The following is a 13,050-nucleotide window of genomic DNA, read 5'->3' on the forward strand; positions in this document are numbered from 1 at the left end:
ACTGTTCATGTGAGTGAACCAGTCAACCCTATTGACATACATCTGAGATGATAAACAGTATAATGAGAATGCAATCGATCTGGAAAGAATGCATTTTTATTCATTAAACCATCAAAGTGTTCTTAACATAATCACATCCTCTTTAACCCAAGCATTTTTACATGTGCAAGGAAGAGTTCCTTTGAAATAGGTTTGGTCGATTGGATCCGCAAACCATCCGGATCGGTGGATATATGTTGTAGAACCACTTTCTTCTTCGATATCATTTGTCGTGCGTGTGGTATTTTAACTCTATATGCTTGGTTCTTCCATGGTACTTTGGATCTTTAGCATATGCAAGAGCACCATGCTATCGATCCGGATGTGAACCGGTTCAAGAAATTCTTGAGAACACCGACAAGTGTTTGATGAATCGTCCGAGCCACACGACCTCGCGGTGGCGTGCAGCAACATCAATATACTTTCGGCTTCCATAGTTGAAAGTGCTATGGAAGTTTGCTTCTTGCTGCTCCAAGATATAGCACCTCCATTCATTATGTAGGTATATCCTGAAGTTGACTTCCTCTCATCAAGGTCTCCAGCCCAGTCGGCATCGGAGTACCCAATTAGCTTAAGATCTTTCCCTTGGTAGACAAGTGAGTAGTCCACGGTGCCTTTTAGATACCTCATTATCTTCTTGACAGCCTTCCAGTGTGCGACCCCAGGATTTGTTTGGAACCTTGATACTAACCCAACTGCATAGCAGATGTCTGGCCTTGTACACAACATTGCATACATAAGGCTTCCGACTGCGCTTGAGTATGGTACATTTTTCATAGCCTGAGTTTCAGTAGGATTCTTGGGAGACATTTTAGAACTCAAAGACTCTCCTAGACTTACTGGGAGATCCACTTGCTTACAATCAGTCATGTTGAATCTTTCCAAAACCTTCTTGATATATGTCTCCTGAGACACAGATAACAAGCGTTAGGCCGGTCCCGAGTTATTTTGACTCCTAAGACATAACTAGCTTCACCCATGTCCTTCATTTCGAAGTTTAATGACAACCACTCCTTAGTGGAATTTATCAATGCCTTATTGTTACCTGCTAACAAAATGTCATCCACATATAGAGATAGAATCACAAAACCATTTTTAGATGTCTTGACATATACGCAATGGTCCTCATTTACCATTTCGAATTTGTCTTGAAGCATTGCTTCATGGAATCTCAGATTCCACTGTCTAGAGGCCTGTTTTAAACCATATATGGATCTGTTTAGTTTACACACTTTTGTGTTCGACCCTTGATTGAAAAACCCGATTGGGTTGATCCATATAGATTTCCCTTGTAATTCTCCATTGAGAAAAGCGGTTTGACATCCATCCGGTAAAGCTCTAAATCTAAATCTAAATGGGCAACCATTGACAAGAGGAGACGTGATGGAGGCAAATCTCACTCTTGGTGAGAAAGTGTCATCATAGTCTATTCCTTCTTTTTGGTGTAACCTTTTGCAACAAGCCTAGCTTTGAATTTGTCTATGTTCCTTCCACATTTTTCTTGATCTTGAGAACCCACTTGTTCCCAATAGATCTCCTGTTTGGAGGTAGATCAACTAAGTCCCATACTTTGTTTTTCTTCATCGACTCCAATTCTTCCTTCATAGCTTCCATCCACTTACTTGTATTGGACCCAGAAATAGCCTCCTTGAACGTTTTAGGTTCATCAGATATTTCTGTAAGTGCATTGGTCATATTTATCTCCCCTTCAATCTCAAACCGACGTTTGGGGATATGGCCTCTAACACTCTTACGAGGTTGGGATTGATCAATCATTTGACCAATGCCATTGTTACTAGAATCAGGGTTGATGAAAGTTTCATCTTCGCCTTGTTCATCAGCAGTTATAAGGTTATCAACTTCGTAAAGTTGTATATCCTTATCAACCTCACCCTCATTGGGTATTGATCCTCTAAGAATCGGCGTTACGTGCTTCTATTTACGTGACATGCCCTTGAGTATCCTCCCCTAGGAAGACATACCCCTTAGAAGTCTCAATCGTATCTTATAAAGATACACTTCTTTCCGGGAGCACTCAACTTTCCAAATTCTCGATTTTGAGAAGTGACAAAGGCAAAGACACCCCCATGGTCTAAGGTAGTTCAAAACGGGTTGTCTACCACCATAGTTCATAGGGTGTTTTGTCAACAGTTTTTGAAGGAACTAGGTTAAGTATGTGCGCCAATTAACAATGCATCACCCCAAAATGAGATGGGCAAGTTAGCCCGGAGCCATCATAGATCTAACCATGTCCAACAGGGTTCTATTCCTTCTCTCGGAGACACCATTCTCAATGAGGGTATAAGGAATAGTTAGTCGTCTAGCTATACCCTTCTTTTCACGAGTTCCTTAAACTCATCGAAAGATATTCACGTCAGCGGTCGGTTCTTAAGGCCTTTATTGTCCTATCAAGTTGATTCTTAACTAGGTTCTTGTACTTTTTAAAACAGTCCAAGGCCCGATTTGTGAGACATCAAGTACACGGTCCCATAACGTATATAGTCATCCGTGAAGGTAATGAAATACAAAGCCCCATGCCTTTTCAAGTACATTCATTGGTCCACGATGTCCGAGTGAATAAGTTGTAAGGATAAGTTGCCCTTTGGGCTTTCCCAAAAGGTTTCTTGGTGGCTTTTCCAAAGAAGACAACTTTCACACAGTTTCCATTTTAACAGAGGTTAAGTTACCTAACAACCCTCCCTTGCTAAAGCGGTCTATCCCATCGTGTCCAATATGTCCTAGTCTAGCATGCCACAATTGGCAACCAACCATTTTAGACATAAAAAAAACTTCAGTTTGTGCTAAGTGTAATGTCATAAAAGAATTCATTAAATAAGTATGACCTATCAAACTGTTATTTAAAGATATCTCAAGCGAAGTTCTCGGGGAAAAATTAAACACATAGGATTCTTGAAGTAATTTCAAAATCGATAAAAGATTTCTCCTAATTGAGGGTACAAAGAGTACTCCTTCAATAAGGATGGATCTCCCACTCGCAAAAATCCAACCTACAAGTGCCTCGTGCCCAAAACATCGCCTACACTTTGGTTTCCCATGTGGACTCTCCGAAGTTCCTTGTGGAAGTTTCCGAAATCTTCAAACAGGGACCTATCCCGCTTATGTGGTGCATGTCATTTGCTGAATCTACAATCCAATATTGTGATGAATCAGACAGAGCATGATAGTACTTATCACATTGACAGTACTTAAAGTAAAACTCACCTCAGGAGAAGGACATGCCCTAGCATAGTGTCCCATCTGATGACAACGGAAGCATTCAACACTAGTCATGTCTATCGACTTCCTAGGTTTCTTTTCCTGTGGGTTAGGCTTGGCCTTTTCCTTGCCTTTCCCTTTTCCACTTTTCTTGTTCCAAGGAGCCTTCCTCTTTTTGGAGTTGACAACATTTGCTTCAGTTTGAACAACATGCTTTTCATTGAGAAACCTTTGTTCCTCAAGCTCATATTTCCTTTCCACCTGTACAAAGTTTGTGATACTGTCGTCATGCGTCAAGATAAGACGAAATTGTTCCCAAGTTTTAGGTAAAGACCTAATGACAGCTTGAATTTGTTGTTCATTTGACAGACTCTGCCCCGCTTGGCTAACTTCAAAGAACCATGTTTCTCATCACCGCAATGTTGTGTCATAGAGGTATAGGGCAGCTTTTGATAAATTTGTCAAAGCTCATTTGTAGCCTCCTCCGTAAGCGATAGTCATACCCCCAGGTCCGCCTTTATCGCTTCCCATAGCTCTTTAGCCGATCCAAGGCCATCATACCGCATCATGAAGTCATTCCTCATGGTGCCAAGTATGGCAATTCGGGCAACATTATCTTTGCTTGTATACTCATTGTACTTTTAAGTACAGCAGGTATAAGCAGCTTGTGTTAATCCTTCAAATGTAGGTTCTACGCTCGTTGTCTCGGTATTACATCAATGACCTTCCTATCTACCGAATTAGCCTAACTTTCCTAGACCAAAGTTCGTAATTCTTATCGTTTAACAAGTCCTTTTCAGGTAGCATCGTAAACGGGGGATTTTCCATCGGGTGCCATTCTATCAAGTTTGAATTCCAAAAATAAGATACTACTTAATAAGAATCATCTCTTAAATTAAATCTAAGTAATCCACATTTTCACATATGAGATGATCATGATAATCTACTAGCATGATTCTAGCCATTAAATAAAATCAATGCATTTGACTATCAATAACATAGAATATGCAAAAAATCTACTACTTAAATTTCCATTTCATAAAATTGTTTCTACAAAAAGGAGTTTCCTATCTTTCAAAAAACAATGTAGAACTAAACAGAGCTAGTCAACCATGAACATAGAAGCGTCCCGGGGTGCCTGGGAGTCATCCTCATCCTCACAAATCACTATCACCATTTGAAAATTACTAGCCACTTCCTCTGTTTCCCCGTGAGGTGGGAAAATAAACCCTGATGACACATCATATGGATTTGGTTCCTTAGCATCATCCCATAATCGATGTAGGAGAGATTTAAGTGGTCGAGCCTCATTCCTATCCTGAATAGGACTGGGGCTCTTTGGTGTATATTCTGGTGATGGTGGCTCTGTCTCTATCTTATCAGATTTCAAGATAGTACTCTTGAAAGTTCTCCTATATTGCTTAGCAGTTGGAAGCCCGTCTCCCAAGATCTGGTTCAGTTTTCCTACAAGTTTCGGGTCTATGTGACTTAGGCATTGTGCCTTAGTTTTCATATGACCGTTGATAGAAAACAAACAATTTTATATACATGCAATAGTAAAAATCTAGATTCAAATAATTACTGCATGGTAAAAATAAACATCCTAATGTCAATTTTTAATTGTGGAAAAATACATGTGGAAAAAAATCCTAAAATTTATAGAGAAATAATCTCAGAAATAAATTTCCATGTAAAAATTTCTAAGAAAAAAAATTTCCTAGAAAAAAATTTCCACTAATTATTTCCCATAGATAATTTATTTTGCAAAAAAATTAAGCAATCTCTAATTAATTTTAAACAACCTAATTATTTAAAAATTAATTAAAAGATTTTGAAAAAACCACAGTTTTTCAAAAATTGTAGATCACAAGATCAAAACCGCAAACAAAAGCATGCAAACCATGGAAAACTGGCTCGATGCTAATGTAGGATTTTATCGATATCTCATGCATGATTCCTACGATATATACAATTACGTTATACCACATGCATAAAATAGCGCAAAGAAACGTAAGATCGTGACCTTGGTCACGACTTTCAATTTGAAGTTCCAAGCTTTGATCTACGTAAGAAGATGTTCTTGGCACACTCAAGATCTTCTTCTTCTTAACTTTTACCGAGTCAAGTTCCAACCACGAACGGAAGCAACCTTTTTTCACGAACCAAGAACCAAGAACTGACAATGGCTAGGGAGGATACCACCTATGGAATCTCCACAAATTACTGGTTTCTACTTTAGAAAATGTTGGAGACTGCCATTAAAGGAGAAAGAGCTTTTCTTGTTGTTTTGGATTATCAATATGTGAGAGGTGGGGGGTCTATTTATAGAGGTTCCCACCTCCTCAATATTGGATAGGATAGAGTCCTATACTCATCTAATATCAGATAGGATAGAGTCATATACTCATCTAATATCTGATAGGATAGAGTCCTATACTCAGTGGTTTATCCTTATCTTGGTGGGCGTCTATCCAACCTTATTTCCAACAGGTTGGGACGCTACGCCGCCATTATTTCAGATTATCAATTCTTTTCCGTGGTTGATGAGTATTTGAATTAGTGTTCATCAACATTTTGTCTACTGTCTGTTCCGTCGTCATCCTTAAGATTCATTTTTCAATCTTTCTGGATGAATGTGCAATGACTTGTAATCTCTGTTTTTTTGTTGGTAAAGGACTTGTAAACTCTTCACACTGCAGAACTGGGTCAGAAATGTTTATCCTAAGTTATACTAACAGAAAGAGGTTGAATCCTGTTCTTTTTTATTTTCGATAACCTTGAATCTTGTTCACTTATTAGTTTTGGGTATATGGACCATGGTGCAATGTTTTGTTGCATGTGTTTTATTTCATTGCAAAGTTGAGGAATATAAGTTGCCCTCGGAGCCTCAATTTTAGCATGTGAGGGTATTGGCATCTTTTAGAGCTGAGAAAGTACGTGCATCGAGTATTTGAGTGGATATGGGGGGAAATTTGGTAGCAGTATTTGGTCAACTTTATAAGGTGCCTTTCCTTGAGCATCACCAGTTTTTGCCTTTTTTTAAGTAAGCGAGGGGAATCCGATCCTTAGACAATTCTGCTAATTACTTCTGAAATGTTGCGTACTTGCATATAACCAAGCTAGTAAGAGGTCATATATTGTAGCATTAAGTTTCAAGCTCTCAACAAAAAGAATTTCAGTTCAAAGTTATGTCACAACCTTGAAAACAAAAAAATTTGGTGATTTTGGTAGTGTTAACTGTTAAGACTTAGAAGTCACTAGTATTAAAGTTAGTCATAGCATTGGTGATGCTCTTTGTCATTCACAGTTAACACATAATGAGGCTGAGTCCAATGGTGCATCACTCTCTATCTCCATTCCACCAAAAAAACAGTATTTTGAGGATGGGGAGTCAATTTTGGTGTCCAATGGTTCGGACCATTCTACGCCACTTTGACCGGCGCAGAATTAAAAATAAAAATAAAAATAAAAATAATACATTCCACGCCACTTCAAGTGGCACCGTTTGGGATTTTACAAACCACGCCACTTCAAATAGCGAGGTATGAAATTGAAAAATGCATTTCACGCCACCTCAAGTGGCGCCGTTTGGGATTTTACAAACCACGCACGCCACTTCAAATAGCGAGGTATGAAATTGAAAAATGCATTTCACGCAACATCAAGTGGCGCCATTTGGGTTTTTACAAACCACGCCATTTCAACTCGCGTGGAATGCACTCTCTATTCCTCAATACTACTATCTATATATAGGGCCGTTCCTGAGTTTTCAATAGCCCTGTGCAAACGGCGGAATGTGGCCCTCTTTCAGTCTTCCATCAACACAAATTGGATCATCGAAATATTTTCCTTCTCGCATTTTTTGCTGAAAAATCATCAATGAAGCTTTCAAAGTTAATTTTATTTAAAAATTTATTTCAATAGATATTAACGCTAGCCCATTTAGACTTTCTTGTGACATAGTCGATCTAAGGTATGATTTCAATAATTTTAATTTTAAAAAACTTTTTTCTGCATACGCGACAGTAATGGGAACAATCAACAAAATTCTATAAGCTATGAATGCATTAGGAAAACAATCATGTCATTTCAAGAAATCAAGTTACGTGAATAATATTAGACTAGATTACTTTGGAATTAAATTGAATTATTGAAATAATATTTAAGAAAAGGAAAAATTGATTTTAATCTCTAACTTACTTGAAAAATAATCAAAATTTAGATGAATAAGTAATTGAGATTGATCGAAGTGAAAATTAATACAAATCCACAATTGTAAAGAAAGAAATTATTGAGAATGAGAGAATACTAGATGGTCATAAGGTGAATGAGGGTTTTTTTTACTAATTCTTTTTGTATTTAAGTAATTGAGGACAACTCAAGCAATTAATTGGAGTGATTTTCCAAAAGAAAACATTATTAATTAGGAAGAGAGAGATCTAGTCATTGAGAAGATCTCCTCATCTATTATATCTATTGTTATTTTCTTTTTTTATAAACATAATTAATGAGAAAAGAGAATATGAGAGAATCGACTGTTTACTGTGAAATTTTCAGTTTTTTAGGTTTTTCATCGGTTTGGACTTTTGATTTGTGAAATAATTTTTTTCCACTAAAACTATATTTTTGGGCTTTATATATTGGGGCCCTGTGCGGTCGCCCACATGGCATCTGCTCAGGGCCGGGCCTGTCTATATATGGAGAGTATTATGGAGATAAAGGGCAAAAACTACCGCCACTCCATCCACTTTTGCAGGAATGGGGAGCAATTGCACCCAGCCACATAATGATACAAGCCTCTTTATTGTAGAAAGGTAGGTCCTCAGCTATGCGACCTATGTCATATCGACACACGACGGTACTGAAAGTTATGTACCTCAAATTTTCATCTGTCAAAAAAGTATTTCGTACACTAATCGGACACCAATGCATACTCTCGAATACAATGATTAGTGATTAGAACCACTAAATCCAATCATTAACTACTTCCTAATCCCAACTTTAATTAATTTTCCTGAAATGAGACCTCAACTCAACCACCAGGCCTAATGACAAGTAAAAAACCCAACATGGCAAAGAAAATTGCGTGCATCCGTTTCTCAACCAAACGCCCCATTATTACTTGACCTCGTTTTTCTTTCTTGTACAGTTGTACGTTTGGGGTGTTTTTTGACATAAACAATTCAGTTCTCTCTCATTTCTTGTCTTTCCTTCTTCTTTAACTTTGTTGTTCATTTCTTGTGTGAATTTGGAGAGATGGGTAGGCTTTATTTAGTCAACTTGGAAGGTAACTTCTATAGCTGCAAACATTGTCATACTCATCTTGCTCTCTCTGACCAAATCATGTCCAAGGTTCACTCTCTTTTTCCCTATTATTTAGTCAGTTGTTCTTTTGTTTTTTGACTGATTGATGGATACCATGTTTAGTCAGTTTAGTACCTGGGAAATTTCTGGAAAGAAAGTTAGTCTTGATAGTTTGTGGAATTTAAGAATGCCCCATTTAGACTTGATTCAATTTATTTATTTCATGTCTGACATGTTTGGTTATTAGTTATCTTAGTAGATTCTTGTGAATTATCAGACTTCTTTTTGAGTGGTTCATATACATGCTATAACTATTGGCATCTGAGTAAATATAGTAACCTACATTTCAAATTTCAAACTCAAAATCATCATAGTGACGATTTTTTTAGATTTGATTGTGGGTTTTTGGGTAATGTTGAGAACTTGAGATATATAGTCCCATTGGGCATAAACTCTGCTTCAATTAGTTTTGGGCTTGGTGCTTCAAATGTAAGGGAAAACACATTAGTGAATTGTATTGGTGACTATGCTTGGACAGTCGTCTCGATGCCTATATGCACCCCTTCTTAGTATACTTTTCACACGAACTTTCACACTATTAAGTACACCAGCTTTATGGGTCTCTTTATAAAGGAAAGCAAGTTTTTTTTTTTTTTTTAATTTCTTGCATGTAACAAATTTGTATTGGTTTTTGCTTGGCTCGTAAATTTGCAATGTGCATCTTAGGCTTAAGCCTATCACGTGTCTCCGGACAGCTTTTGTGCCTAAGGGTGCTCCATTTTCAACGTTGAGTGATGCTCAAGAGATTAAGGTGCCTTAGCAAGGAAAAAGTCATTATGGCATATCTGTCATACATTTGTCTCAATATAAAGTGGTTACTTTTCTTGTGTTTTATCGGTCTTTGCTATTTATATTTCACTATTGATATCACCATTTCTTTTGGTTTTGATTCGATAGAGTTCCTGCCAAAAACTGTAGAAAAGCTTCCGTACACAAAGACTTACACAAGGGTTTGTGTAATGCTACCGATAAAAAGAAATGCTAGTATTAATCAAGATGAGATGGGATGGTCTCGTGGATCACACGTGGAGAGGAGAGCCTCATCCAACGTTGGGAGATATCCACCGAGTTTAGGCTTGTGGAGGTGGGTCTTTCCCTACTTTTACGAGATCCCAATCTAGTCCATGTGAGTTGAGCGTCTCATTCATGTTCCTAGACTGCCTGGTGTCAAAACCTTCATGTTGGATGCAGTACTCATACTTTCAACTAGAATTAAGGATGACTCTATCAATTGTTTCTAACAGGAGTAACAAACTTGATGACTTATTTTATCAGTGATGAGGATACTGAGATGGATGAATGGTAAGACTTAAAGGATAAAGTTAAGAATATACAAGAAGGGAGAACTGATACAGATGGTCTCGCCATGTGCACATTTCCCTGCCAATATTGTGATTAGAAAGACCTAGTGATGGAACATATCTATTTGAAAACAATAGATTTGAACTAATGGGGGCATTTACCAGGTTCTAAGAAACTCGGAGGTCTCATGTGGGCATGGTTTCTACGTTCAAACAAGAAGGAACAGGACTTATGCACCAGCCATAAACATTTGGGATAAATTGATGGTGTTATTGTAGTTTCATCACATAGCAGATTTGACATCTACCAGTTTCATCACTTCCCCATTTTTAACTATAGAAGGAGGTGGGAAAAATGGGGGACAAGAGAGTTAAGAGGATAGAAGAGATGAGGGGAAGGGAATGAGCTGAAATAAGAACTAAGCAGCATATCTATGTTGTAGAAAGGGCACAGGCGCACAGCTACTTATTCTTTGTATCAAGAGTAAACATCAAATGATTGACAGTTTGTCAGAGGAGGTGATTTACATTATGGTGATTGTTTTGTAATTGCCCTTATGTAATGAAAACTGAATAGAGTGCCATCCACATTAGGCCGGTGTATATCTCGATGTATTCCTCCTAATGCGCCTTTGAGCGTCTGTTACCTCTTATTGCATTTTCAGTTTACATTATTTTTTTTTTATAATGCCTTTTTCTTTATGCAGAGTTTTTATAGGTCTAACTCAGCAAATTCCTAGAAAATGAACTGTCCTAGTGAGTTCTTATGTGTTTTAAACACATGTTCTTAGATTAAGATTAATTTTGGGGTGTGTTATGATTATTATTATGATTATTATTATTACTTTTACTTGCACATTTTTTTTGATGACCGAAATAACCAATCATCAATGTTTGCGTGTGTTCTATCAGTCTTTTCATTGCAGGCATGGGAGGGCTTATCTCTTCAATAAGGTGTAAGTTCTTGGTTGTTCAGTAAGTTTAGACATATATAAGTGCTAGTCAGTCCTATTCCCGATAAAAAAAAAGTATTCTATTTGCTTTACAATTTATGGATGATTCTTCCATGTGGATATTAACTCATTCCATCTAAGCTTTTGCTTACATGTTACTTCTCCTTTAAACGATAACACATTACTTCCTTGATGCTATATGCCACTATGTTCTTTCTTTTTTCTCGAACTTAGCTTACTTGGATCTTATTAGAAGGTTGGGCTTCAAAATTTTAAATCCACCATATATGCTTTTGTTACTTAAAATAACCACACCTGTTGCTCACTTTGAGTTTGTCTATTCCTGTTAGTTGAAGTAGGGTTGGGCACAAAGGATGAAGTTGGATGTGTTATAAAATATATGCCAAGGCTAAACATCTAAGTTACATTGACACGGACACGTGTGTCCGTATTCGACGCAGATACGAAGTGTCTGACACGGCGAAATATAAAAAAAGCCCGTCACAAACACATAAATACGTATCCGACATGGATTATATTTGAAATATGGCGTGTCCATATAACACAGTTAAATATAGATGCATAACAGTAGTATAATCATCAACTAGTACATTTATGAGTACCAACCATACAAAAGCAAGTCATGTCAAATATAATTTTCAAGTAATGCCATTGTGTAATGTCGTAATGCGATTGATTTGCATGGAAACCAATATGTGAACAGTAAATAATCCATCTTGTGGAGAAGTTTTCCATACTGAATAATGAAAAGTTTGGCTCCTTTTATAACATGACCGTCTTTTCCTTATTTAGTACTTTTCAAACTATTTTTCAGTCTTGCTGTATCACCTTAATATATGGACCGACTAATTAATTTTTCTCTTGTTGAGTTCTGAACAGTGTCAATGTCTCACTCGGTGAGAATGAAGAGCGGTTGATGATGACCGGAATGCACACTGTTGCTGATGTATTTTGTGTTGGATGTGGATCAAATGTGGGGTGGAAATATGTAAGATCACAAAGCAGATGTTTCATATGAATTTATTAATATACGGAAATTTGTACTAAGATGGTTCCCTTTCAGGAAGCTGCCCATGAGAAGGCTCAGAAGTACAAAGAAGGGAAATTTGTACTTGAAAGGTAGTCAGTGTACCAAAGATGTAGAAATACTTCTGAATGGAAAATGATTATATTGTACTCAGAATCAATTTGAGTTGAGCGTATATTTTTGAGCAGGTTTAAGATCTCAGGTTCTGATGGGAGCAACTACTGGGTCACTAATGAAACTCGTGTTGTGGCTAGTGATGCGGATGATGCTTGATTAACCTACCGCTTTATATAATGCATTGCCTGTGCAATTGTACATACTTTTGGATCCGTATCGCTTGTATTTACTCATTTAATCAGTCGACCCAACTGGCTCAATAATATATAGACAATATGCATTTTCCAATGTTTGTAATCTAGTTTATTTACTAGTACTAGCATAAGTGTACGTGCGTAGATGGCAAAAGAAGCCTATGCCACTATACACCCAAAAAACATGCATTCCAAAATAAATTTGCTACTATCTATTTATTATAATAAAACAAAATGGCAAGACAAAGAGTGATGGGGATTTCATGAGGATCTGAGTTAGATGTGCGTGAAGATTTGTATAGAGAGGGTTTTTAAATACAAATTCAATGCATACATTGTATTCCTAATATAATCAATATTTCAATTAATTAAAAAGAATTTGTGTTCAATGCATATATTGGATGCCTAAGTAATTAATATTTTAATTAATAAAAATTTAGTAAGCTAAAAATTGAAAAACGTAAGTATTGGGACTACCAAAAAAAAAAAAAAGTTGTGTTCATTGCATACATACATTGGATGTTTTTGTGTTCTAATTAATTTGTTCATTGCAACTATAATCCCCTATATTTTTTGCAAGTTTGGGGTTTTACAAATTAAGGTTTTTTTTTGTTTTTCTTTTTTGCTAATTAGGGGTTTGCAAATTAGGGCTTTACTTTCTATTATTCATTTGATTATTAGGTTGTCTATTGCAATATTCATGTTTATGTTCTATTATGTTTTACAATTTGTTACTACGATACTAAATTTGATTTATAATAAATTCATTCTATTATGTTTTACATTTGTTTAATATGTTTTTGCTATTATAATTAACA

At 36.7% G+C, this 13,050-nt stretch overlaps 1 protein-coding gene across 1 annotated transcript; it reads left to right on the top strand.

Moving 5' to 3' along the window:
• The first annotated feature begins 8,087 nt into the window (after window positions 1–8,087).
• LOC147497100 (protein yippee-like) lies at window positions 8,088–12,326 on the top strand. The gene is made up of 5 exons (XM_086559820.1): window positions 8,088–8,607; window positions 10,833–10,876; window positions 11,774–11,882; window positions 11,958–12,013; window positions 12,110–12,326. The coding sequence occupies exons 1-5, from the start codon at window positions 8,512–8,514 to the stop codon at window positions 12,192–12,194; spliced, it is 390 nt and encodes a 129-aa protein (XP_086415946.1). The 5' UTR covers window positions 8,088–8,511; the 3' UTR covers window positions 12,195–12,326.
• The last annotated feature ends 724 nt before the right edge of the window (window positions 12,327–13,050 follow it).

This window comes from Coptis chinensis, chromosome 5 (genome assembly GCF_015680905.1).
Source record: "Coptis chinensis isolate HL-2020 chromosome 5, ASM1568090v1, whole genome shotgun sequence".
Classification (NCBI taxonomy): domain Eukaryota; kingdom Viridiplantae; phylum Streptophyta; class Magnoliopsida; order Ranunculales; family Ranunculaceae; genus Coptis; species Coptis chinensis.